The 21,623-nt window shown below is 35.8% G+C and overlaps 2 protein-coding genes and 1 pseudogene across 3 annotated transcripts; 2 read left to right on the forward strand and 1 right to left on the reverse strand.

Moving 5' to 3' along the window:
- Nucleotides 1-2,988, forward strand: LOC143558024 (uncharacterized). Its single transcript, XM_077046958.1, has one exon. It carries the CDS (start codon nt 31-33, stop codon nt 2,986-2,988), a length of 2,958 nt encoding a protein of 985 aa, XP_076903073.1. The 5' UTR covers nt 1-30.
- A 2,947-nt stretch (nt 2,989-5,935) lies between these two features.
- Nucleotides 5,936-8,174, forward strand: LOC143558015 (F-box protein CPR1-like). Its single transcript, XM_077046949.1, has 2 exons — nt 5,936-7,168; nt 7,919-8,174. The coding sequence occupies exon 1, from the start codon at nt 5,957-5,959 to the stop codon at nt 7,142-7,144; it is 1,188 nt and encodes a 395-aa protein (XP_076903064.1). The 5' UTR covers nt 5,936-5,956; the 3' UTR covers nt 7,145-7,168; nt 7,919-8,174.
- A 9,574-nt stretch (nt 8,175-17,748) lies between these two features.
- On the reverse strand, nt 17,749-21,623 carry LOC143558025 (disease resistance protein RPV1-like; annotated as a pseudogene). Its single transcript, XR_013139659.1, has 7 exons — nt 21,134-21,623; nt 19,855-20,915; nt 19,416-19,763; nt 18,628-19,344; nt 18,008-18,545; nt 17,858-17,912; nt 17,749-17,767 (listed from the first exon to the last, which is right to left on the reverse strand). The product of XR_013139659.1 is annotated as a disease resistance protein RPV1-like (transcript).

The following is a 21,623-nucleotide window of genomic DNA, read 5'->3' on the forward strand; positions in this document are numbered from 1 at the left end:
TAACCAAGCCTGACCACTACACACAATAGAATGGGGTCTTCGTTGCGGCATTTCATCAAACACTTGCAGTGCAACAAGACCCTCTTCAATTCCTTCATTTTCTCCATACCAATCCGACCCATTTCATCATCATCACCACCCACTGAACTCTACGCCTCCTTCTTCTGCACACTAATCCACCTCTTCCTCTCCCACAACCGCCTCTCAAAGGCCTCAGAAGCCTTCAATGCCATGCGAAATTACCATTTCGCCCCCAAAACATTACCCTCATGGAATCGTCTTCTTTGCGAATTCAACGATCATGGGTTGGTTTCTCAGGTATGGTTCGTTTATTCCGAGATGATCTCATGTGGGGCCCACCCAGATGTTAAGACTCGTAATGTGTTGCTTAATTGTTTGTGTAAAGTAGGTAGAGTTGAATTAGCGTTAGGGTTACTGAAAGATACAAGCTTTGGTGAGTGTGATGTTGTGAGTTACAATACGGTGATATGGGGGTTTTGTAAATACGGGTTTGTTGAACAGGGTTTAGCGTTGTGTTCCGAGATGATTAAAAAGGGGATTGATTTTAATGAGTTTACTTGTAATGTTTTGGTTAAGGGGTTTACGGATACGGGTTTGTTGGGATATGCGGAATGGGTTCTTGATCGGTTTGGTTATGTCGATGTTATCGGTTTTAATACGTTGATTCATGGGTATTTTAAAGCTGGGAATGTTGATGCGGCTATTGAGGTGCTTGATAGGATGAAGAAAGAAGAATGTTTACCAGATATTGTAACGTATAATACTTTGATTGACATGTTCTGCAAGACGGAGAATCTTGATCAGGCAAAGAGTGTTTTTGATGAGTTAGTTGATAGTGACGATAATATAGGAAAAGAGGTAAGTTTGAAGCCGAATGTTATTACGTATACTACGCTAATGAATGGGTACTTTAAGCAGAAAAGGGTTGATGAAGCACTTAGTTTGTATGATAAAATGGTAATGAACGGGCTATCACCTGATGCTGTCACTTACAGTTCGGTTATATATGGTCTTTTCAAGGATGGGAGAATTGATGACGGGTCATCACTTTTCAAGGAAATGAAAAGGGTTGGTGTGAACCCTACTCATATAACATACACTGTTTTAGTATATTCTTTATTTAAAAACAAAAATCCCCAAATTGCCCTTGGACTCCAGGGTCAAATGGTAACGTGTGGGATTCCATTTGATGTTGTTACGTTCACTATTTTGATGGATGGGTTGTCTAAAAATGGAAACTTTAAGGAAGCTGAGACGACTTTTAACAAACTTTTAACTTCTGGTTTTGTTCCAAACTGTATAACTTACTCTTCATTGATAGATGGACGCTGCAAGTCAGGAGATATGGATGGTGCTGAGTTAGCATTACAAGAAATGGAGGGTAAAAATATATCTCCAAATGTAGTTACATACACTTCTTTGATCAACGCGTTTTTAAAGCTCAATATGCTCGATGCAGCTTTTGGTATCTTGCAAAAGATGACGGGTGAGAGAGTGATGCCAAATATTATTACTTACGGTACCCTAATCGATGGCTATTTTAAGGCGGGAAAACAAGAAATAGCTATTGGATTTTATGAAGAAATGAAGTTGAATGGGTTGGAAGAAAACAACTTTGTGCTTGATGCTTTTGTGAATAATTATAAAAGAAAGGGGAAAATGGATGAAGCGGGTTTGTTTTTTGAAAAAATGGTTTCCAAAGGACTTTTACCTGATTCTGTTAATTATACATCATTAATGGATGGTTATTTTAAAGCCGGTGAGGAGTCAACTGCTCTTAAATTGGCTGATGAGATGACTCAGCAAAAAATGAAGTTTGATGGTGTTGCATATAACGTTTTAGCAAATGGATTATTAGGGTTGGGGAAATATGAAGTCGAATCTGTTTATTTAAGCATAAAAGAACTTGGTTTGGCGCCAAATCTCGAGACGCTTAACACGATTATCGCTGCTTATTGCCGAGAGGGTAAAATGGTAAATGCTTTAAACATGTGGAACGAGATAAAGAGCCTCGGTTTAATGCCTAATGAGGTTACTATCAATGTTATGATTAGTGGACTCTGTGAAGCAGGGAAGGTTGATAAAGCTATAAATTTGTTAAATGAAGTGAGAAGTGTAGGGTTTTACCCTAATTCTGTTAATCATAGAGCCGTGATTACTGCAGCTTCAAAGGTTAAAAATGGGGATCACATTTTATTAACTCATGAACGTCTTTTAGCTATGGGGCTTAAACCGACCCAAAAAGTCAATAACACCCTTATCGCGGCGTTTTGTAGACTTGGTATGACTAGAAAAGCCACGTCAGCGTTACAAGATATGAAACAAAACGGTTTTTCTGCTGACATCATAACTTTCAATATCTTAATCAATGGATACTGCAAAAGTTCTCATTTGAAAAAAGCTCTTAACACATATTCACATATGTTGGTTCAAGGCATTAATCCAACTATTACCACTTATCATACGCTTATTAGGGGTCTTTCAAAGGGCGGTTTTATGAACGAATGTTTAAAATTAGTTAATGACATGTCGGAAAGAGGATTTGAACTTGATGCTGATGTGTACAACATTTTGGTTTGTGGGTATGCGAGAATTGGGAACAAGAAGGAAGCGATTAGGGTTTATTGTGATATGATATCAAACGGTTTTGTTCCTCAAACGAGTACTTATAATGTGCTAATTAGTGAGTTTGCTAAAGTGGGAATGATGAGTCAAGCAAGAGAGCTCATGAATGAGATGCAAGTGAGAGGGGTTTCTGCTAGTTCGTCAACTTATGACATACTTATAACCGGATGGTGTAAGTTGTCGATGCATGCTGAGCTGGAGAGGGCGTTGAGGACATCATATGTGTCGAAAGCAAAATTGTTGTTTGATGAGATGAACGAAAAAGGATTTCAACCGTGTGAAACGACTGTTAAATATGTCACATTAGTTCTTAGGCGACAAAGAAAGAAGAAAAAGAGGTGACACATGACAGTTGTAAGAATCTGATGTGGCAAGCAATATTGCAGTTGAAGGACAAGATGGTAAAGGACACGCGGGTCTTAAATTGCAGATGAAATTGTGGGGACCCAATCTTGGAACATTAAAACATCAGGTTATTTTTGTTTGTCAATTATAATTTATTTTGCATAATCTGTATACAAATATAAATTGAACTCTGTTTTCAGGAATTATGAGACTATGAGTGGATGGGGTTGGTCAATCAAATGCTGACTGTCGAGTAATATAGCACATCCAAGCTTCATGCAGTCAATTTTTGAGTTCGGGTGCGAGTGTGGATGCATCGGAAAGTTATCTGAACCAAGTGTGCAGAAAGGTGTTTAATGTTAATAGCTTTATTGTAAATGTTTTATTCTTTTTTTATTTAAATAATATAAACTAATAAAAAAGGAGTTCAATATCAAAACACAAACATGCAGAGGCTACTTCTCTTTTCCAGCCTTGCACTGCATAAAGTTTAGTGGTGGTGCCAATGTAGTAAACTTATAAATTTGGTTCTTTGTACTATAGATGTTGAGGTACCAGCTTAGAAATGAGATCATAAAGAAACTGGGGTTCTTATCTTTCAGTTGGAAGCAGTATTATGGTTTGCGAATGATATGATATATAATCATATATGCTGTTGCTTTGTTGATGCCGTCAAGAATATTAGTTGTATTGAGTTTATTGTAAGGGACCGAGTCATGCCGAAAATCTCATCATGAAAGAGTGATATGGTCTTGAAATTAGAGCATATGCAACGCAAGGACTTAGAAATCTCTAATCTGTTCCCGAGTTTTATTTAACAAGGGAAAGGAAAGGAAATGAAGGGATGGAAAGAAAATGTTGTGTTCCTGAGTTTCATTAAAGGAAGAAAAGAACAATAAGTGTGTTCCCGAGTTTTATTAAAGGAAAGAAATCAAAGCAAAGCAAAGGAAAGGAAAGGAAAGAAAAATGGAGGGTTTTATAGTGTAATTTATTTCTTTCCATTTTGGAAGGAATTGAATAAATGGAAAGGAAAGGAAAATCAAAAGAAAGGAAATGAATGGAAATGTTTTCATTTGCTTTCATTCCTTCGTTAAGTGAGCTCGGGAACACAGCGTAAAGGCTTAAGGCTTGCCTAGTAATATAACTCGTCAATAAACACCTATTTACATCATCACCAACTTCTACATTTGTATTTTATAACCACTTTATTTATTTTAATAACCATACTGCCTTTTAGTATTGAATAAGTATTTATGATATGATTAAAAGTAAGAAACTATTATATTTTTTCAAAAAATGAAAGCATTACAACAATAATCTAAAGCCACGTTTTTAGACTTTTTTTGGATTTACAAAATTAAAACTCACATCGTTTGGACTTTGGACTGTCTTTTTTGGTATAGACCAAAACACATCACACCAAGGATCTTAGGAGAACAGTCATCAAACACATGGCGATCAATATATTAAATGAACAAATATTTAAATCTTAGGTGGATAAAGATAATAGCAACAAATGATCAAGTTCACCTCTCAACATAAATTTATTATGGCCTTCCACACCTTGGAGGGAAAAAAGATACTAATGTTGATCAAAACCAATCAAATCCAAATAAAAATCATATGTGAAAGCAAAGCAAAAATAAATAGAAGATATGATTACACTTAAACAACTTACAAAGGGTAAAGTCTTGTAGATTAACCTAAAAAACAACACGGCCATCATCTAACGTTTGTGTGCACCGACTAAGAAGCAAAAAAACATCCACGGACGAGGGCACACAATAAACGTTATTGGAACTCTTGTCCTTCACCCTTCAATATACGATTTTAGAGAAATCATCGTCCAATATTCATTAGTCTATTTATAATCATTTTAAAGAAAGTGATAAGCTGATAAAAATAATAAAAAACCACTCACTACTCAACTCTTTATGGAAATTTTAACTTTTTAAGCCTTTTAAGTTTTAAAGTTGTATTCATCCTCGGTTATCATTTCATTAGATTTGATATAAACAATGGGAGTGCTCATTGGTTCGAAGTTTTTTTGGTCGAAAAGTAAAACTAACCTAAATCGGATCCATGTAACTCCAGACCTAACATAAAAACAAATTCAAATTTGGTTATGTTTTTTGTTTCCACTAACCATACAAAATAACTTTCTTTTTAGTTTTTTTCTCTGCTTGTTAGTAATTGAATTGAGTTGTCCTGAAAATTTTAGTATAATTAAGCTATATGATAAAACTTACATAATCATGATTTATTAGTCATTTTATTTGGATTATTGGTTTGAACGAATTCCATATTTTATAAAACCAAGAACCAAATGTTAATTTAGTTTCGATATCTTTTTTTTGAATGAGAAGCTTTTGTTAAAAAAGACTAGTCTATGAGACAACAATGCAAATATAAATCCACAAACTTACAAATTTAACACAACAATATTACCTCCATTGAATTCAATCAACGCTAAATTTATCTAAACGCTATACAACCCAAAATAAACTCAGAATTCAGATTTTTTCCACTATCTTAATAAGACAATATCTAAACCCTTCAAATTCTTGTTACTCATTACTTTCCAAATATAATCTAAATTGTAATTCAGTTTCAGTTCAATTTAAAACCAAAGTCCAAATCCATAACCGAAATTTTAATTTAGTTACCTTTTCAATTCAACTCCAAACCAATAATAAACCCCATGATAAAGAAAACATTAACTCCCATTAAATCCCATTAAATCCCCATTTGTATACTCTCAGTGGAGACTAAAAAGGTAAAGTTGTACGAAATTGAATCTCATAAAGTTCACGTGACATGTGACAAAGTAATTTTCACGGCACTTGAGTTTAGTAAGTTTTTACCCGCACCACTCAATATGTCCGATCAACTTATCCTCACAAACCCATAAATACAAATATAATATAATATAAAACCCACCCTCATCTCGCCGGAAAACTAAACTATGTCCGATGTGCCCATCCCGCCGGACGTTCTCGCCCAAATCCTCTCACACCTTCCGGTCACCTCCCTCCTCCGATTCCGGTCAGTTTCCAAACCCTTCCGTACTTTAATCGACAGCCCATACCTAACCCACCTCCACCTCACCCACTCAGACCAAACCAACTCCAACGGTAACCTCATCTTCGGCGGCAACAGAACCCTCTGTTACCTTAACCTAGACTCACCCACGTACACCATCACCAAAACCCACAACCCCCTTTACTTCGCCATCTTAGAAACCGTCGTTTTAGGCTCTTGTAACGGCGTCTTATGTCTCTGTACAACGGAACCGGATAATGAAATAGCGTTTTGGAACCCGGTGGTCCGGAAGTTTGCGAAAACCCGGTTGCCGCCTGCGAAATGTTTGGAGGGGTTAGGTAGAGGGATTTGTGTTAAAGGGTTTGGGTATGATTGTCGTAATGATGATTATAAGGTGGTTAGATTGGTTCAGTATTGCAGCTTGTTTAACGAGCTTCTTCATTCGAAGCTCGAGGTTTTTAGTTTGAAATCCGAGGCGTGGCGAGACGTTGGGGACTTTCCGTATTTTCTTCGTAATAGGTTTTACTTGAATGTTTATGCAAACGGGTGTTTACACTGGTTGGTTAGTCGAAACGGTCACAGGCGCGATTTGAATGTTGACGTTTTGATAGCTGCATTTGATTTAACGACTGAGGAGGTGCGGTTTGTTCCAAAACCGGATTACCATGAAAAGGCGGAGGTTAATTTGGGTACTTTGGGCGGGTGCCTTTGTATGGTGTGTAATTATCCTAAAACCAATGTGGAAGTGTGGGTTATGAAGCGGTACGGGGTTATGGATTCTTGGAATAAGTTGATATCGACTGCGGATGTTAAGATTATTAGGGAACTGGATATTTTGAGGCCGCTTGTGTATTCGAAGGACGGGCGTGAAGTGCTTTTGGAGAAGAATTTTGAGAGGCTTTATTGGTTTCATCTTGGGGATAAGACTGCGAAACGGATGAAGGTTGCGGGTATGCCGAGCCTGTTTGTGACTGAGATGTTTACGGGTAGTCTTGCTCAGGTGAAGATGGGTAGCGCGTCTCAGAATGTTGTAAAGAAGGTGAAAGATAAGGAGAAGAGTATTAAGAAGAAAGATGACTTTTTGTCAAAGGGCTTCAGACTTGTGCTGTAAGGGTAAAACTGTTATAGACTAAACGTGAGTCAGTTAAGTTTTTCTGCAATCCTGCATATCTAGTATTTATCGGTATATTATTATTTGATACCTTTGGCGCGTTACCTTTGGGTGATTGATGTGTTTCTAGTGCTAGTAGTATACTTCAATATGGAAATAGAAGGGAAAATAATTTGACTTATGAGTAAATATGGTGAAAAGTTCATTTTTTCAAGTGTATATAAAATTATAAATTCTTTCTTAGTTTCTTTAATTGCTGCGTATTGCGTTTTTTGCAGAAGAATTGGGAAAACACCACCAAAATAGATGCCAGAATTCCTCTTTTGGTCATATTTCAATACAAATGAACCTCTTTGCTGCAATGCTGCTTAGTAATCATTATAAATTGTTAATAACTTTCATTTGATTCATTATCTTTTGTTTTGTCATTGTTGTGATGTGTTTTTATATGACTAATAGTTAATCACTTCCACTATATTCTGTGTCTCATTTAATATATGGCAGATATAGGGCCATCCCTATATAGCATATGATTCTGCTAAATATCTGAAATATCAACATATAATTTGAGCATGGAAAGAAAATGTTTTGACTTAGGGATGTGCAAGGTAGGCTTTGAATTGAATTTTGTGCTCATTTTTCTCATTCTGTGTTCTGTTTTCATATGTGTTTATCATATTATTGGAATGCAACTTGTTAACAGTTGAGATCACATATCTAAGCCATAACCCTTAATGTCTGATATATACTGAATGTGTGAATCTTTTGATGCAGGATTGACAACAACTTCAAAGGGGATCACTTTGTGAGCTTTTGTTTACTAACAATAGGTTAGGGCTGGGCTAGTTGTCTTTTAATACTTTTAAAAGCTTTGATGGTTGCTACACAGAATCTGACCGCTTGTTTAAATCCTAGCTTTATTTGTTTGTTGCTTCAAAAGAAAACCGCTTTTACTGAAGTATTTGCTTTGACTACACAATAATACTCATCAAGTTGGTTTTTATATGCATATATTGAATGTTGTAACCCTTAGCAATGGATGATGATGCATTTGGGTTGTTTTGAAGTTGCAGTTGTATTTCATATGTTGGTTGATTAGGATTATGATTATTTTATTGTTTTGTTGATTGTTTACTAGAACTGAAATTAGTTATTTAATTCATTTTTACATTATTTTGGAGAGATTAACATACCTTTCCCATTGTTAGAGCTACTGTAAAAAAGGTAAAATTTTTAATAGAACTAGTATGAAAAAATAAAGATTATAACGGGTATAGGCATTTTACAATTATAATGTATAGTGAACTCAGAAATTCTGTCAGAACGAGCCAAACGGATCATAAACACCCCTATATTAGGACAAGGAGATGTTTGTCATTTTTATATATTTTGCGATATGCCAAATAGCTATTTCTAGAAGTAGATTTTCGTCATTTGATGTGATTTTTAATGAAATTGTTGTAAATGACATAAGTTATCAAAGGAACCCGACCTCGACCGATAAACTTGAAATCCTAAAAAGTCAGGACAACTAATGTAACGGGTATATACTGTGCCTGTAACCGCATACCTTTAACATTAGTGACTATAATATTGTGTCCATATTTAGCCCAAAAAACCGAAACTCTTAATCGATAATCACTAATCAGAATTAAGTCAATTTCGGTTTGACAATGACTATGAACATCGGTTGACTTAAAGTTTACTTTTTGGTCGTTTTTGATTTTTCACTAAAAAGTCAAAACCTTATAGAAAAGTTTAGCATTCCCAGTTTTCCATAATTGACCCGAAAGTCAACCAAGTTAAACCTATGCAATTTTATTTTGAACGGCCAATAAACATAGAATGCCTAGTTACTCCGTACGGGGTGACCCGATGCCAACAAACAAGTCATTTACACTTCTAGTTCTGATTTGCGGTTTTGCCCATTTGCTTTCTGAATATTTACTAAATACCAATTGTAACAACTCGGGTTTTCCGCATGCGAATTTTATATCTAATACCCGACCCGTTTTATGATTCGGGAGATTTATCACTGAAAATAATCATGTTTATCAAGAAATTTTATTATTATTTATACTTGTTTATTATATTTAATTAATGTATATTTAACTTTGGAAAATGTACATTTTTAGGCCAAAGATAAACTTTGATCCCTTATTGTTCCCATTACCAATCTCCAGGGACTAAAACGCAATTTTAGTATATTCACTTGATAACCCATTTACCCAGAACCCGTATCCATGACCCGTATACCCAAATCCGACCCGTTTAGTTTACTTGAACCTCAATTAACGATCTAAACTTGGAATTGAATCAGGGATTTGATCTCTTTTACCATAAACGGCCTAAACAACATCAATAATTAAGAAACAAGATCGTTTATAATATGAATTGAATTATAGGGTTAGGTTTAAATAAAAAGTTTGATTTTCCTAAGAAGGCTAGGAAGGAGGGTATTTTAGTCAACACTTAAATGTCAAAACCCACTTACTTTGATCTAAAAACCCACTTACATTCATTTCGAAAACCCACTTATAACACTTATATCCTACAACCACCACCACCTCACCGCCCACCGCCACCACAACCGCCACCCACCGCCACCACCTCGCCGGAAAAGACACTCGTTATTATGGTGAATTTGTTTTTCAATAAAAACGTCGTAAAAAAAGTTATTGACGTTTTAAAATGATGGGAGAATTTGGCATGTGCCTTGCATGTGGAGAGAGAAAGTCAACAAATATGTTATTCCTTTTATGCCCTCCCCCTTCTTTCACACTTGATTTCATGCTCAAAATCAATAGACAAGATTACTTCTTATCCTTCCTACAAAAACTATACTTCCTGTTATAACCTAACCCATGAATTATAAACCCAAACCGCCTTTAACCTAAAATTCGATTATATAATCTAAGCTTGTTCATAACTCAATTCCTTATGCCTGCACCTCCCTAATACCAGCGCCATCTGAACCCCCATATTTAATTGAATCGTCGACGTCTTTGTATGCCTCTGTTCGTCAAGTTCATCGCCGGCTCTGTTGATTCAGATTAACCTGTGTTTAATCATCGTTTAAGGTAATTGCAATATGTGTCCTATTCGTCGAACATCAATAAACAATAACCCCAACATTAATTGTATAAACGAATGATGGACTGATCAATTGGATAATCTAGGGTTTATGATTAAATTGGGTTTGGTAGTTTCTGTATATAATTAATCTTTTCCAAGTTATATCCAACTGACACTCTAGCCCAACTGGCTGGAGTGTGTGTTCATCCACTGGTCCATCACAGTTCGCGGGTTCGAGCCGCAGATGGCAATTGTTTTTGTTATTAATTTTAGCCTATTTTAGCCTATTTTAATGATTTATAATACATTATAATTAATATTAAAAATCAAATAAACAATATATTATCTAAACCAACATCATAAAGTTAAAGTTTCATGTCAAATGATCTCGTTACAAGTTATATATATATATATATATATAGGGGGCGGTTAACGTACACTAATACATTATCGTACATTACGTACGCGAGTATCATGAACGTCTGATTATACGCGATTAAATTTTTTAAATACAACTATACCCCGCTATACGCCAGTTATTAGAAGGGTATTTTCTTCCAAAGATTTTCCGTCCAACTATATTCCACAATTCTATTCTTCAATTTCGCCAAATCTCTGTTATTCAGAATTCCCCGAAATCCGTTAACCGCATTCCAAACGGCAATCAAACCACCAATTGCTTACAAATGGAGGTCAATCAACAGTCCAGCTCCTGCATGCTCCACCCCCTTGGTTCCAACCACAACTTCACTGACGACAATTCCGATTACGAAGACACCGCCGACGAAGAAGACCACTTAGAAGCTATAAACGTATTACTTGAACGTATTAGTTGAAAGTATTAGTTGAATGTATTAGTTGAAAGTATTAGTTGAATGTATTACTTGAAAGTATTAGTTGAAAATATTAGTTGAATGTATTCATTGAAATTCTTCAACGTGTTTTCTACTTCATACGATTTCATCAATGTGATTTCTGGTCTCCACCACACCACCGTCTTCCTCTGTGCTCTCCATCATCAAAATCCATCATTTTCTCTCTCTTTTCTTTGACAAATAACAACCGGACATCTTCCGTTTTGGAACCATAGGTGACGACCGGCCGTTCCATGGCGACGGCGGATCCGCAGTCCCTCAATTGAGTTTATTGTGCATTCTTTGAGGTAATAAACTACGTTTGAAGAACTATAGTTTGATTTGATTCCACCTTTGAAATTGAAAGTTATTCAATTTGGCACTTTTGACTTTTGGTGTCGATCAATTTGGGGATTCAATCATGTTTATACAGTTTGGGGTTTTCCTCAGTGGATGACTAACCTATGAGTCTTCTACAAGAGGATTGGTTATCATCAAAGCTCCAATTTTGTTGATTTGAGATTGATATGTATCACCTTATGAGGCTGTGGTGATGTTAAATTTTGATTTCTTCTAATACGTTCCACTTATACGTTTCTATTATACGTTCCTCTTATACGTTCAGTTTAAAAATGTCAAAATTCATCAACACTCTTATGAAAATGTTTAATACGTTTTGCTAAAACGTTCCACTTATACGTTCCTCTTTGATTTCTTCTAATACGTTTTGCTAAAACGTTCTCTGATATTTTCTTAAGAAAATGTTTAAAAGACAATTATACCCTTATGTTAATACGCTTTGCTAATACGTTCTTTTATCAGACAACTTTAAAACCCGTCATTCAGAACTTAAAATTGATCGATTGAAGCTCCAAATTGATGATTAATTGAATCGATTTCAAAGATTAACCGATCAATTGGCTTCAATTTCAATTCAACTAAACAACCCTGTGATTTGCGTTTTTCCGATGAGTTTGTTGTCGACGGCGATGATGGTGACAAAGAGTGTTGATAGCTCCGGCGAGCGGAGGTGAAGGAGGTGTGCTGATGTCGGTGAGGGGTGGTGCAGACGGATTGAGGGAGAGGGACGAACAGATTAGTGTAATTGTAATTTTGGGTTTCTGAAAATCAACGGTTAGAAGTGTCGCGTACGTAATGTATGATAAAGGATTATTGTATTTTATCCTTTATCTATATATGTGTGTGTATATATATATATGTGTGTGTGTGTGTATGTGTGTGTGTGTGTGTCCTATTATTATTAATAATAAATCATTATTTTGTTATATTAAAAACCAACACTAATACTGATGTCTCGTTGTAAAAACGTCTTTATAAATTCGCTCGTGTTTATATATATATATGTGTTTGTGTGTGCGTGTGTGTGTACGTGTTATTTTTAATAGACATATTAAAACGTATTAAAGGTGTTAAATATATTTTTACCGTCGAATTTTGTTAAGATTTCCAAAATATAATTTTTATAATAATTATATATCTAAACGTTTATTATTATAGTAGGTCTTAATTCATATTTATTTAACTAACTAGGTTATTGACCCGTGTACGACACAGACGAAAATATAGAAATCGTCAACTAAATATATATACAATTTCAAATGACAAGTTAGTTTTTAATATATTTTTTTGAGACAACAACATGATTTCTAATTGCAATTCATATTCGTACGCAAACAAAGTATTAAAATGAATAAACTTATAAAGAATAATTTTACATAGTAGAATGTTTATGAAGAAAATTTAAAACTTTAATACATAAGCTTCATAAACCTTAAAACATATTATTAACAGATGACAAACAAACTTCGTTAACATTAGTCTAGAAATCAAGCAAATCAGAAAATAAGCATCCATGAAAGATTCCCGATAAGCATCCAAGAATGATCCGTGCTACTTTTCTTCCTGGACCGGGAACACAGTTGATGACATAAACATTCATATACCAATCTAACAAACATAGTGACCAACTGACTACGAAAATTGTTTTTACATTTCATGTGAAAAGTCTTACACCCTAATAAAATGCAGCATGTCCAAAGCGATTTAAGAACATAACCAAATCAAAACCTTTTTAAAATGACATGTTTTGACCAGAATCAAATCGTTAAATTTTGAGAATGACCCATTTTAACCCGAACCAAATCGATATCTTCTAAAATTGACCCATTATGACCCGAACCAAATCGATACGATTTTAAAAAGACCCGTTGAAGGCTGAATGAAATCAATATCTTTTTATATTGACTCGTTGACCAGAACTAAACCGATACCCTTTTAAAATGAACCATTTTGACCCGAGCCAAAGAAAATCGAAACATTTATAAGATGACCCATTTTTACAAATGAAAATTGAAATAACACACTTGAAGACTAAGAAAAAAAATAAAGGATAACATATACAACGTTCTTAGCTTTTGAAATCTTTTCTACCAAATGCCAATTCACTATTATTGGTTATGAAAATAAAAAAAATAAAAATATGAAGCTTCAATCACTTCAACCCACTTGAAAGTTGAAACTCAATTGAGTCTTTCGCTTAATTTGTGAACCCTACATATTCTTTCATTTTTCAATAGACACTAAAACCAAACATCAAACAAACTAAATACAAATTGAAACGAAACTAAATTTAAAAAAAACAAAACAAAATCAAAATCGAAAACCTAAATAAAACCAAATACCAATAAAACTAAACAAAAATCGAAATGAAACTAAAAAACTAAAACCGATTAATCTGAAACCAAACCAAAAGCAAAAACTGTCAATACCAAAACGAAAAACTGAATAAAGTTAAATCCACCTAAAACGAAACTAAAAAAATAAAATCGAACCGAAACGAAACAACTTTATAAAAACTAAAGCGAACAAAAACCAAAAGCTGAAATAAAAACAAAATAAAAAATAATTACCATTAAACTTTGAAAAGAAAACCCAAACTCATTAAAAACACATGTATTATTATTATTAATAGTATATTAGATTAAAATATGTTGAATGTAATTAAGTTGAATGTAATTAAATATAATTTTGAATTATTTTATTAGAAAGAAATTATGAGAATACATATTATATATGGAAAGAGTTATTGATTTAATAGTAAGGTAGATTATTCGTAAACCCGATTTTTATGACAAATAATGATTTTATAATAACAATAATCGGTAAAGATCAATTGTTCAATCCATAACATATCAAACATAATTATAACTCAAATCATATCTAAAACCTAAGATCGTTATATGTATTGTATCATTTATAATTCACTTATATCATCATTTAATTAGGATCCTTGTCGGTAATTCTCGACGAGTGTGATTATCGTTCTTGTCATTTTCGTTTGGCTAAATCGATCAGGTGAGTTTGATCATTCCCCTTTTTATACACTATTTTCAAATGTTTTGGAGACATATGCGTAGTTACTCATATTTTCTATCTATATATAAACACAAAATCGCAAGCATAATCATTGTGTGAATATCAGTTGAATGCTATTTGCTAATTGCTACATGTTAATTGTTTACTTGATAACGTTTCGGAGAGGTCCATCATATCCCCTTGTAGAGGGTTCTCATTAGTATGATCATACGACGTTTTAGTAACCGGAGCCCGATTCACTTGGCAAAGGTAAAACGACAACCTTAGTCATTGTAATCAATGCCCGATTCACTTGGCAACGATTTCATTGGCATACATGATTTGGTTATATGCATGTTTGTTATGATTCGATTGATTATTATCACATGGTTGGTTTGCGCATTTATCAAACTATATACATATATATGCTATTATTTAATGTTGTGTCAAATTGGTGATCATCTCACTCAACATGTGTTGTTGACAAACTCCATTTTCTACGTATATGAAGGTTGCTTAGGTTGAAGTACGTATATTTAGCCAAGACCATAGGTTATAATGAAGACGAATGTTAAATCATGTTTATAATCAGTTATTTGAATTGTTTTGTAATGTTTGTAAACGTGTGTGAATATTTGAATTAAAATAATTAATTAGATATTGTCATTTATAATTATGATAGTATCTTCGAGCTGTGAGCAATCGGATCACGCCCCGACATTTCCGCCTTAGGTTGGGGTGTGACACCAATTATGCCTCATGCGTTTGACCATCATTCCTGCTATTTTGATCGGTAATCCCCATTTGACTCTCTATATTCTGGCTTTGACTTTTAATAAATCCCAACATACCTTGATCAATAATACTCTGTTGGTTGTACCACCAATGGTCACACTGGAGTTTGGATCTCAACATTATATGTTTCAACCAAATGCAAACCATAAAAACGGACGTTTGCAGCTAAAATGTAAACAAGCAACCCGTAACCTTTTGTAACCTGAATACATGTAATGGCATTACTAGGATGCTAATACATTTTAGCACTCCTATACTTTAATTTCAGATTCCTATTGTTTTTTCTTTCATTTCTGAACATTGATAATTTTGACTTTTCGGCATGCCATTTGTTTTTACAATCTTTCTCTATTGATTAAAGATTGAATAAGCTTCTGTGCGTGTTTAGCACAGCATGCTTGGCGCGTTTAAAAGCCTTGAAGGTAATTTTAGAAGAGAATGTTTTTCGTGCCTTTTTTGTGGTCAGTTTCTACATTTTTTTTACATCATCCTTATCTCGTAGTGTTCTTATGCAATGGATAGTTTCTATAAAATGAAAAGCATAGGGAACAACTGAAAAATATAATTTAGTGAAGTATGTTGTTTTATGTTATATTAAATCATTTAATGTTTTTGATCATCATTTTACCTGACCTATATTCCCTTAAGGAAATTTCTAGATCTGCATTGTTCATCCTACATTGATTCATGTATGTAAAATCGAGGAAGCCATGCATTCAGAAGTGAGTATTGTATGAATTTTAGTTAGTTTTGTTGACCCGATCCGACAAAAACAAATTCTTAGTAATTTGAACATTGCAAAACGCTATTTTAAGGGGGTGTTTGTTTTTTCTTCAAACATCTTCAAGGGAGCTAATGTCTGCAGGCGCGCAGACATTACCCTTGAAGACTGTTTGTTTTTTTTCTTAAAACAGATCTGAAGTTATCTTCTTTCATCTTAAAAGAAAAGCAAGGAAATCTTGCTTAAAACATCTTCATAAAAAAACCTTACTCTTCTCCCTTTGCAGCCACCCTCTCATCCACTGCTCCTACCACCGTCCGCCAACACCACCACCCACCGTACGCCGCCACCACCACCCCCGTACCCCGCCGCCACCGTCCACCACCATCCACCGCCACCACCACCGTCCACCACCCACCATCCATCACCACCACCGTCCACCACCCACCATCCATCACCACCACCGTCCGCCACCACCACCACCATCCATCACCGCCACCACCACCATCCATCACCCACCACCACCACCATCCATCACCGCCACCACCACCACCATCCATCACCGCCACCACCACCGTCCACCACCCACCATCCATCACCACCACCGTCCACTACCCACCATCCATCACCACCACCGTCCGCCACCACCACCACCATCCATCACCACCACCGTCCACCACCCACCATCCATCACCACCACCACCATCCATCACCGCCACCACCACCATCCACCACCATCCATCACCACCACCGTCCACCACCAACCAAAACCATCCATCACCACCACCCATTGTCCACCACCACCATCCACCGCCACTACCCACCGTCCGCCGCCACTACCACCATCCACCACCACCACCTTCCACCACCCACCAAAACCAAATCGGCATGGCAAGCAAAGACTAAAAACTAGATGTAACTTGAATAAATGACTTCTATCTTGTGAGATAAGTTTGACAGTTATGCAGACAGTATCAGCTTATAAAAACAAACAGTCTTATATTTTCAGCTTGCAGATCTTCAGACCACATCTTCAGTTGCAGACATGAAAACAGATGAAATCAGCTTGCAGACAGTTTATGTCTGCAAAAACAAACAGCACCTAAGCAAAATCAAGTCACAATTGATATATTAATAAAGCATCAGGATTCAATTACAATAGAAAGACATGCAAGCTTATATTCCATTATGGTAAAAAAAATATGGTTTGCTTCAATATAACTCCTATCATCACAAAGACCACCCACCACGACTCTATAAGTTTAACCGCCATCGAGTTATAACTTTCATAACTGGGAATCAAACTTTAATAAGTGCGCTATTAACTAAACTTTTAGCACTTTCCAAATGTCTAACATTTAGACATGTTAAAATAATGGAACATCTGTTTCTTCTTGGTGCTAAGTGCTAAACAGTCTAGCAATACAAATCTTTCGCAAACATTATGGTCAACAGCTTTCAGTGCAACTGTGCAAGTATGCATACATCAACTACACATTTCATCAAACAGATGGTGTGCATGATGAAGAGCTTTAAGTAGACATCATATTTGAAAGAACCAAGATTCCACACCAGCAATTGTAGCTCGAAACAGTGTAATCAAAAACAAAATGAAACCGAAAAGGAAGAAAATCAAAAGTCATATCGTGTAGAGATGCTTCATTATTATGTAAACAAGAATGATAAATATGTTTTGTTTATTCAATTTGATACCTTAATTACATGTATGAATGTACGTGTTTTTGAAAGAAGATATCAGTCGGCAGTGGTTCATGTTTTATTCTTCAAATCTCAAGTGATTGCCTGCACTTGCACAACGAAACAAGGTAAACAAACAAATATCATCGAGTAGATTTATGCAAGGGAAGGGAAGGGAACTGTAACAAAACATACGCTGCAAGAATGCTTCTGTCCCTCCAGTTTAGGCCCCACCAATCCACAATTGGATCTAATCATAACAACAAACATTTTTCATACACATAGGATTACAAGGGTTATGTCGACTGTCCAATCCAATCCTGCTAGAACGTCTTAAGAACTTACGATAAAATGGGTCATCAGTCCCAAAGTGATATGTTTCCCAGTTATGAATGTAATCTGATACTTCTACCCGCATTCTGTCACCCCATGAAATGCGATTGAATAAGACGACATCATCATCGTCGTCATCATCATCGTACACCAGGTTCACACAACACTCCTCTACTACATCATCATCATCCCACAGACGGATGCTTACATCAATTTCGTCCCCATCATCCAGTAGATTGTCAGTTCGCCAAAGGCTTAACCAAACATAATTAAATCTGTCATCCCTATTTTTACATATCACATTAGATATTGTAGGAACGTATTTCCATACCAAGGCCTTGCTCTTATTATTGACTTTAACATAGTCAATAACTGATCCTCTAGAAGTTAAAGTAGACATGAAGCACACATTCAGACCAATTATTCTTGAACCATTAGCATTTGAAGGGACTCTAAATGATATCCTTGATCCAATTTCTTTATGCCTAAAACACGGAAGCATTGCTTTCCCTGGAATGAAGGCACTGTATATGCCAAATTCATATGATACCTGTACATACCATTTCATAACATTAGCAGGTAAAAGAAAAACACAGGCAATAAAGAGTAGGAGACAGAGAGAGAAAGAGGACCTTGATGGACTCATCTTCTTCAGTATATCCATTTTCTAACCCAAGATATCTTTTAACTTTCCTGTTAACATTTTTTATTGATTCAACCTTAAAACAAGCCTCCACCTCAAACAGTTTTTGGCATCGACTAACACCCGTGAGGGCAACGGAGTTTGGTGATGGTTTCACTACCTTCAAGGACTTATTATCATAGATATATAGGGATGTTACAGATTTTGGTACATCTACAATTGATTGAAGCTGTGAGCATTCGAAAGCAAAGAGTGTTACAAGACTTGGTAAACCTTTGACACAACCTGGTAATGAAGTTATATGATTTCTGCTTATATTTAACTTCTTTAAAGAGAAGAGGTTACTCCAATCCTCAGGGAAAGAATTATCAAAGAGATTGCATCCTGAGATGCCAATATCTACAAAAAGTGAACATGAATCCAAGCATTGAACTTGTTTAGAACCTCCAAGGAATATCTTTGGGCAACCATTCATTTTAAGTGATTCGAGAGATGTTGGTAAGCATGGAATATCTTTCAAACTTCCGCACTCACTTACGTCTAACAAAACTAGCCTTTCAAGGCACCCTATGGATCCACAAACATGAGTCAAGCTTAAGCATCCTTCAAAGATCAAACTCTTCAAGCTAGGGAGTCCATGAAAATCAGAGGTTTTAATAAGCTCCTCAAAATAACTAAGATTAAGGATTTTTAGAGATCCAACTACCTGTGGCATTAAAAACAAGAGTATATATAACTTTTATATGGAAGTTAGAAGACGAAACTAAAAATACATACCTTGCACCCCTCCCAGACTTGCTTTAATTTGCTATAACTCAAGTCAAGAACTACCAACTTCTGCAAAGGTACATCACTAGGTATTGATTTTAAAGGTAACCCATGCCAACGAAGCAATCTTAACTTTTTGGGAAAATTCTTATAGCTTCCAGAAAATGTTGCATAGTCGAGTCGAAGTAGCATGAGGTTCTTCATCCTTTTTAGTGCTCCCAACTTTATTTCTTTATTTAGACCACTAAAATCTTCATAACTACGTTTTCTTCCATTCTCCATCTTTACTGTTAAAGTTGAATCAATTTCATTGATCGTTCGCGTATCAAGAGCAAGTCCCTCTACTTTCTTTGTACCCTTAATTAAGGAAATTTAAAAGGTAAGCATATACAATGAATTAATAATTAAATTAAATAGATATATAAGAAACTGGATATGGACTGCTTACTCCATTTTCTTTTAGTACATCAAACGAATCTTGATAGTTCCACAATCTGCTTCGTTTCCCAGGTTCCTTTGGTGATTCTTGGCGAACAACTTCTCGACCCATCCCCCTGATTAAATTATGCGTCATCACTTGCCCATCTACAATGTAGAGTAGGCATCTATCCATTAGATTCTGGATCCCAACCTTAGGGAAGAAATTGCATTCGGCTAACAGTTTCACAATAAGTTCTTTATCCTCACCCACAAAAAAAAGCAATATGTAGGAATAATTCTTTATCTTCAGCATCCAGAGTTTCATAGCTCAGCTGCAGAAGCTTTTGAATCTTCGGATTAGAAATTGCTTCTAGTTTGTGCATTGCCTCTTCCCACACATCAATGGTCTTTTCATTTAGAGAAGAACCCAATACTTTAAGAGCCAAAGGGTACCCTCCACAGCGATCAACTACAAGTTCTGATAAATAGGGTGGTCTTTATGAAAGGCATGCAAACTAAAGAGCTTACTTGAGTCACTGTTACCTAATTTTCTCATAGTATGGACCTCTGGAGGTACTCCAAAATAAGTTAACAACCCTCTGTCCCTAGGTGTAGTGATCACTTTACTTCCAGGATAAAATTGTTGTGGCCCTAGTAGTGCTCTAATATCTAGGACGAGAAGTACCTTTTTATTGCATAAGGCGTTTGTAATCTTAGCGGTTCCCTCATCAGGATTCCATATAACCTCTTTTGTGTCACTCCTTAACAATGCGGTAAGAAGCTGACTTTGCAACCGCAACAACCCTTCTGGTTGCTTTAAGGTCTCCCGAATATCTGCGAGAAAGCAACTGCGATCATATTCATGGTAGTTTTGAGTTATAGATGCATTTAGATATGGTTGTTTTTCCAATGCCTCCCATCCCGTGAATAAGAAGGATAACTGCATCAGGTGATGGATCTTGTAACCATGATTCAATCTTAGCAACATCGTACTCTATTCCAACTAGTTTACCCTCAATGTACAAGAGGTTGTAGTTGAGTTTCTTTCTTATGACACTGACAATGTTATCTATAAAGTTGGCCTCGTATCTGCAAACATAATAAATTTGAAAAGTTGGTAGGTTGATCAATATGCATTAGTTATTATAATTGTTGCGCTTCAAAAGCTTATATGCTTTATTGTAAGTTTATTCTATTCCGTGGATGAACAGGATAATATTCGATAATTCTTTTCTTCTTGGTGTGTCACAATGAACATAAAATCAATATATGTTTCTTTGAATACGTACATATATAAGCAAACATACCCGTCAGCAGTTAAAACCATTCCCGTCAGGCTTCCAGCTTTTGTAAGTGAAACCCTCCACGCCTCCACCTTCTCCACCCATTCAATCTTCTTATGTGGATATGTTTGTGCCTCAATTATCTTATCATACTCACCAAATGCTTCTGCAAAGCTTCCTCGTTGATTCCGGACATCAGACGGCTCCACCTTGTACAACACTGGAACTACTTCGTGCTTAGAGGATATCCTCTCGTGTTCTTGGATGATGGTTAAGACCTCATCAAGACACCACTTGGAAGATGCATAGTTTCTTGAAAAGACGATGATCGAAATTGCAGACTCACGGATGGCCTTTTTCAGCTCTGGTCCTAGCTCTCTTCCTCGGACCATTGCATCATCGTCTCTGAAAGTGCGGACTCCTGCTTGCCTTAGGGCTGCATAGAGGTGATCAGTGTTCGAGTATCTTCACCTCGAAAGCTCAAAAAAACATCATAAGTGACACCAGTAGCCAT

Source organism: Bidens hawaiensis, unplaced genomic scaffold (assembly GCF_021521415.1).
Source record: "Bidens hawaiensis isolate Kalapana, Puna unplaced genomic scaffold, B.hawaiensis_p1.1 tig00019314_1, whole genome shotgun sequence".
Classification (NCBI taxonomy): Eukaryota; Viridiplantae; Streptophyta; class Magnoliopsida; order Asterales; family Asteraceae; genus Bidens; species Bidens hawaiensis.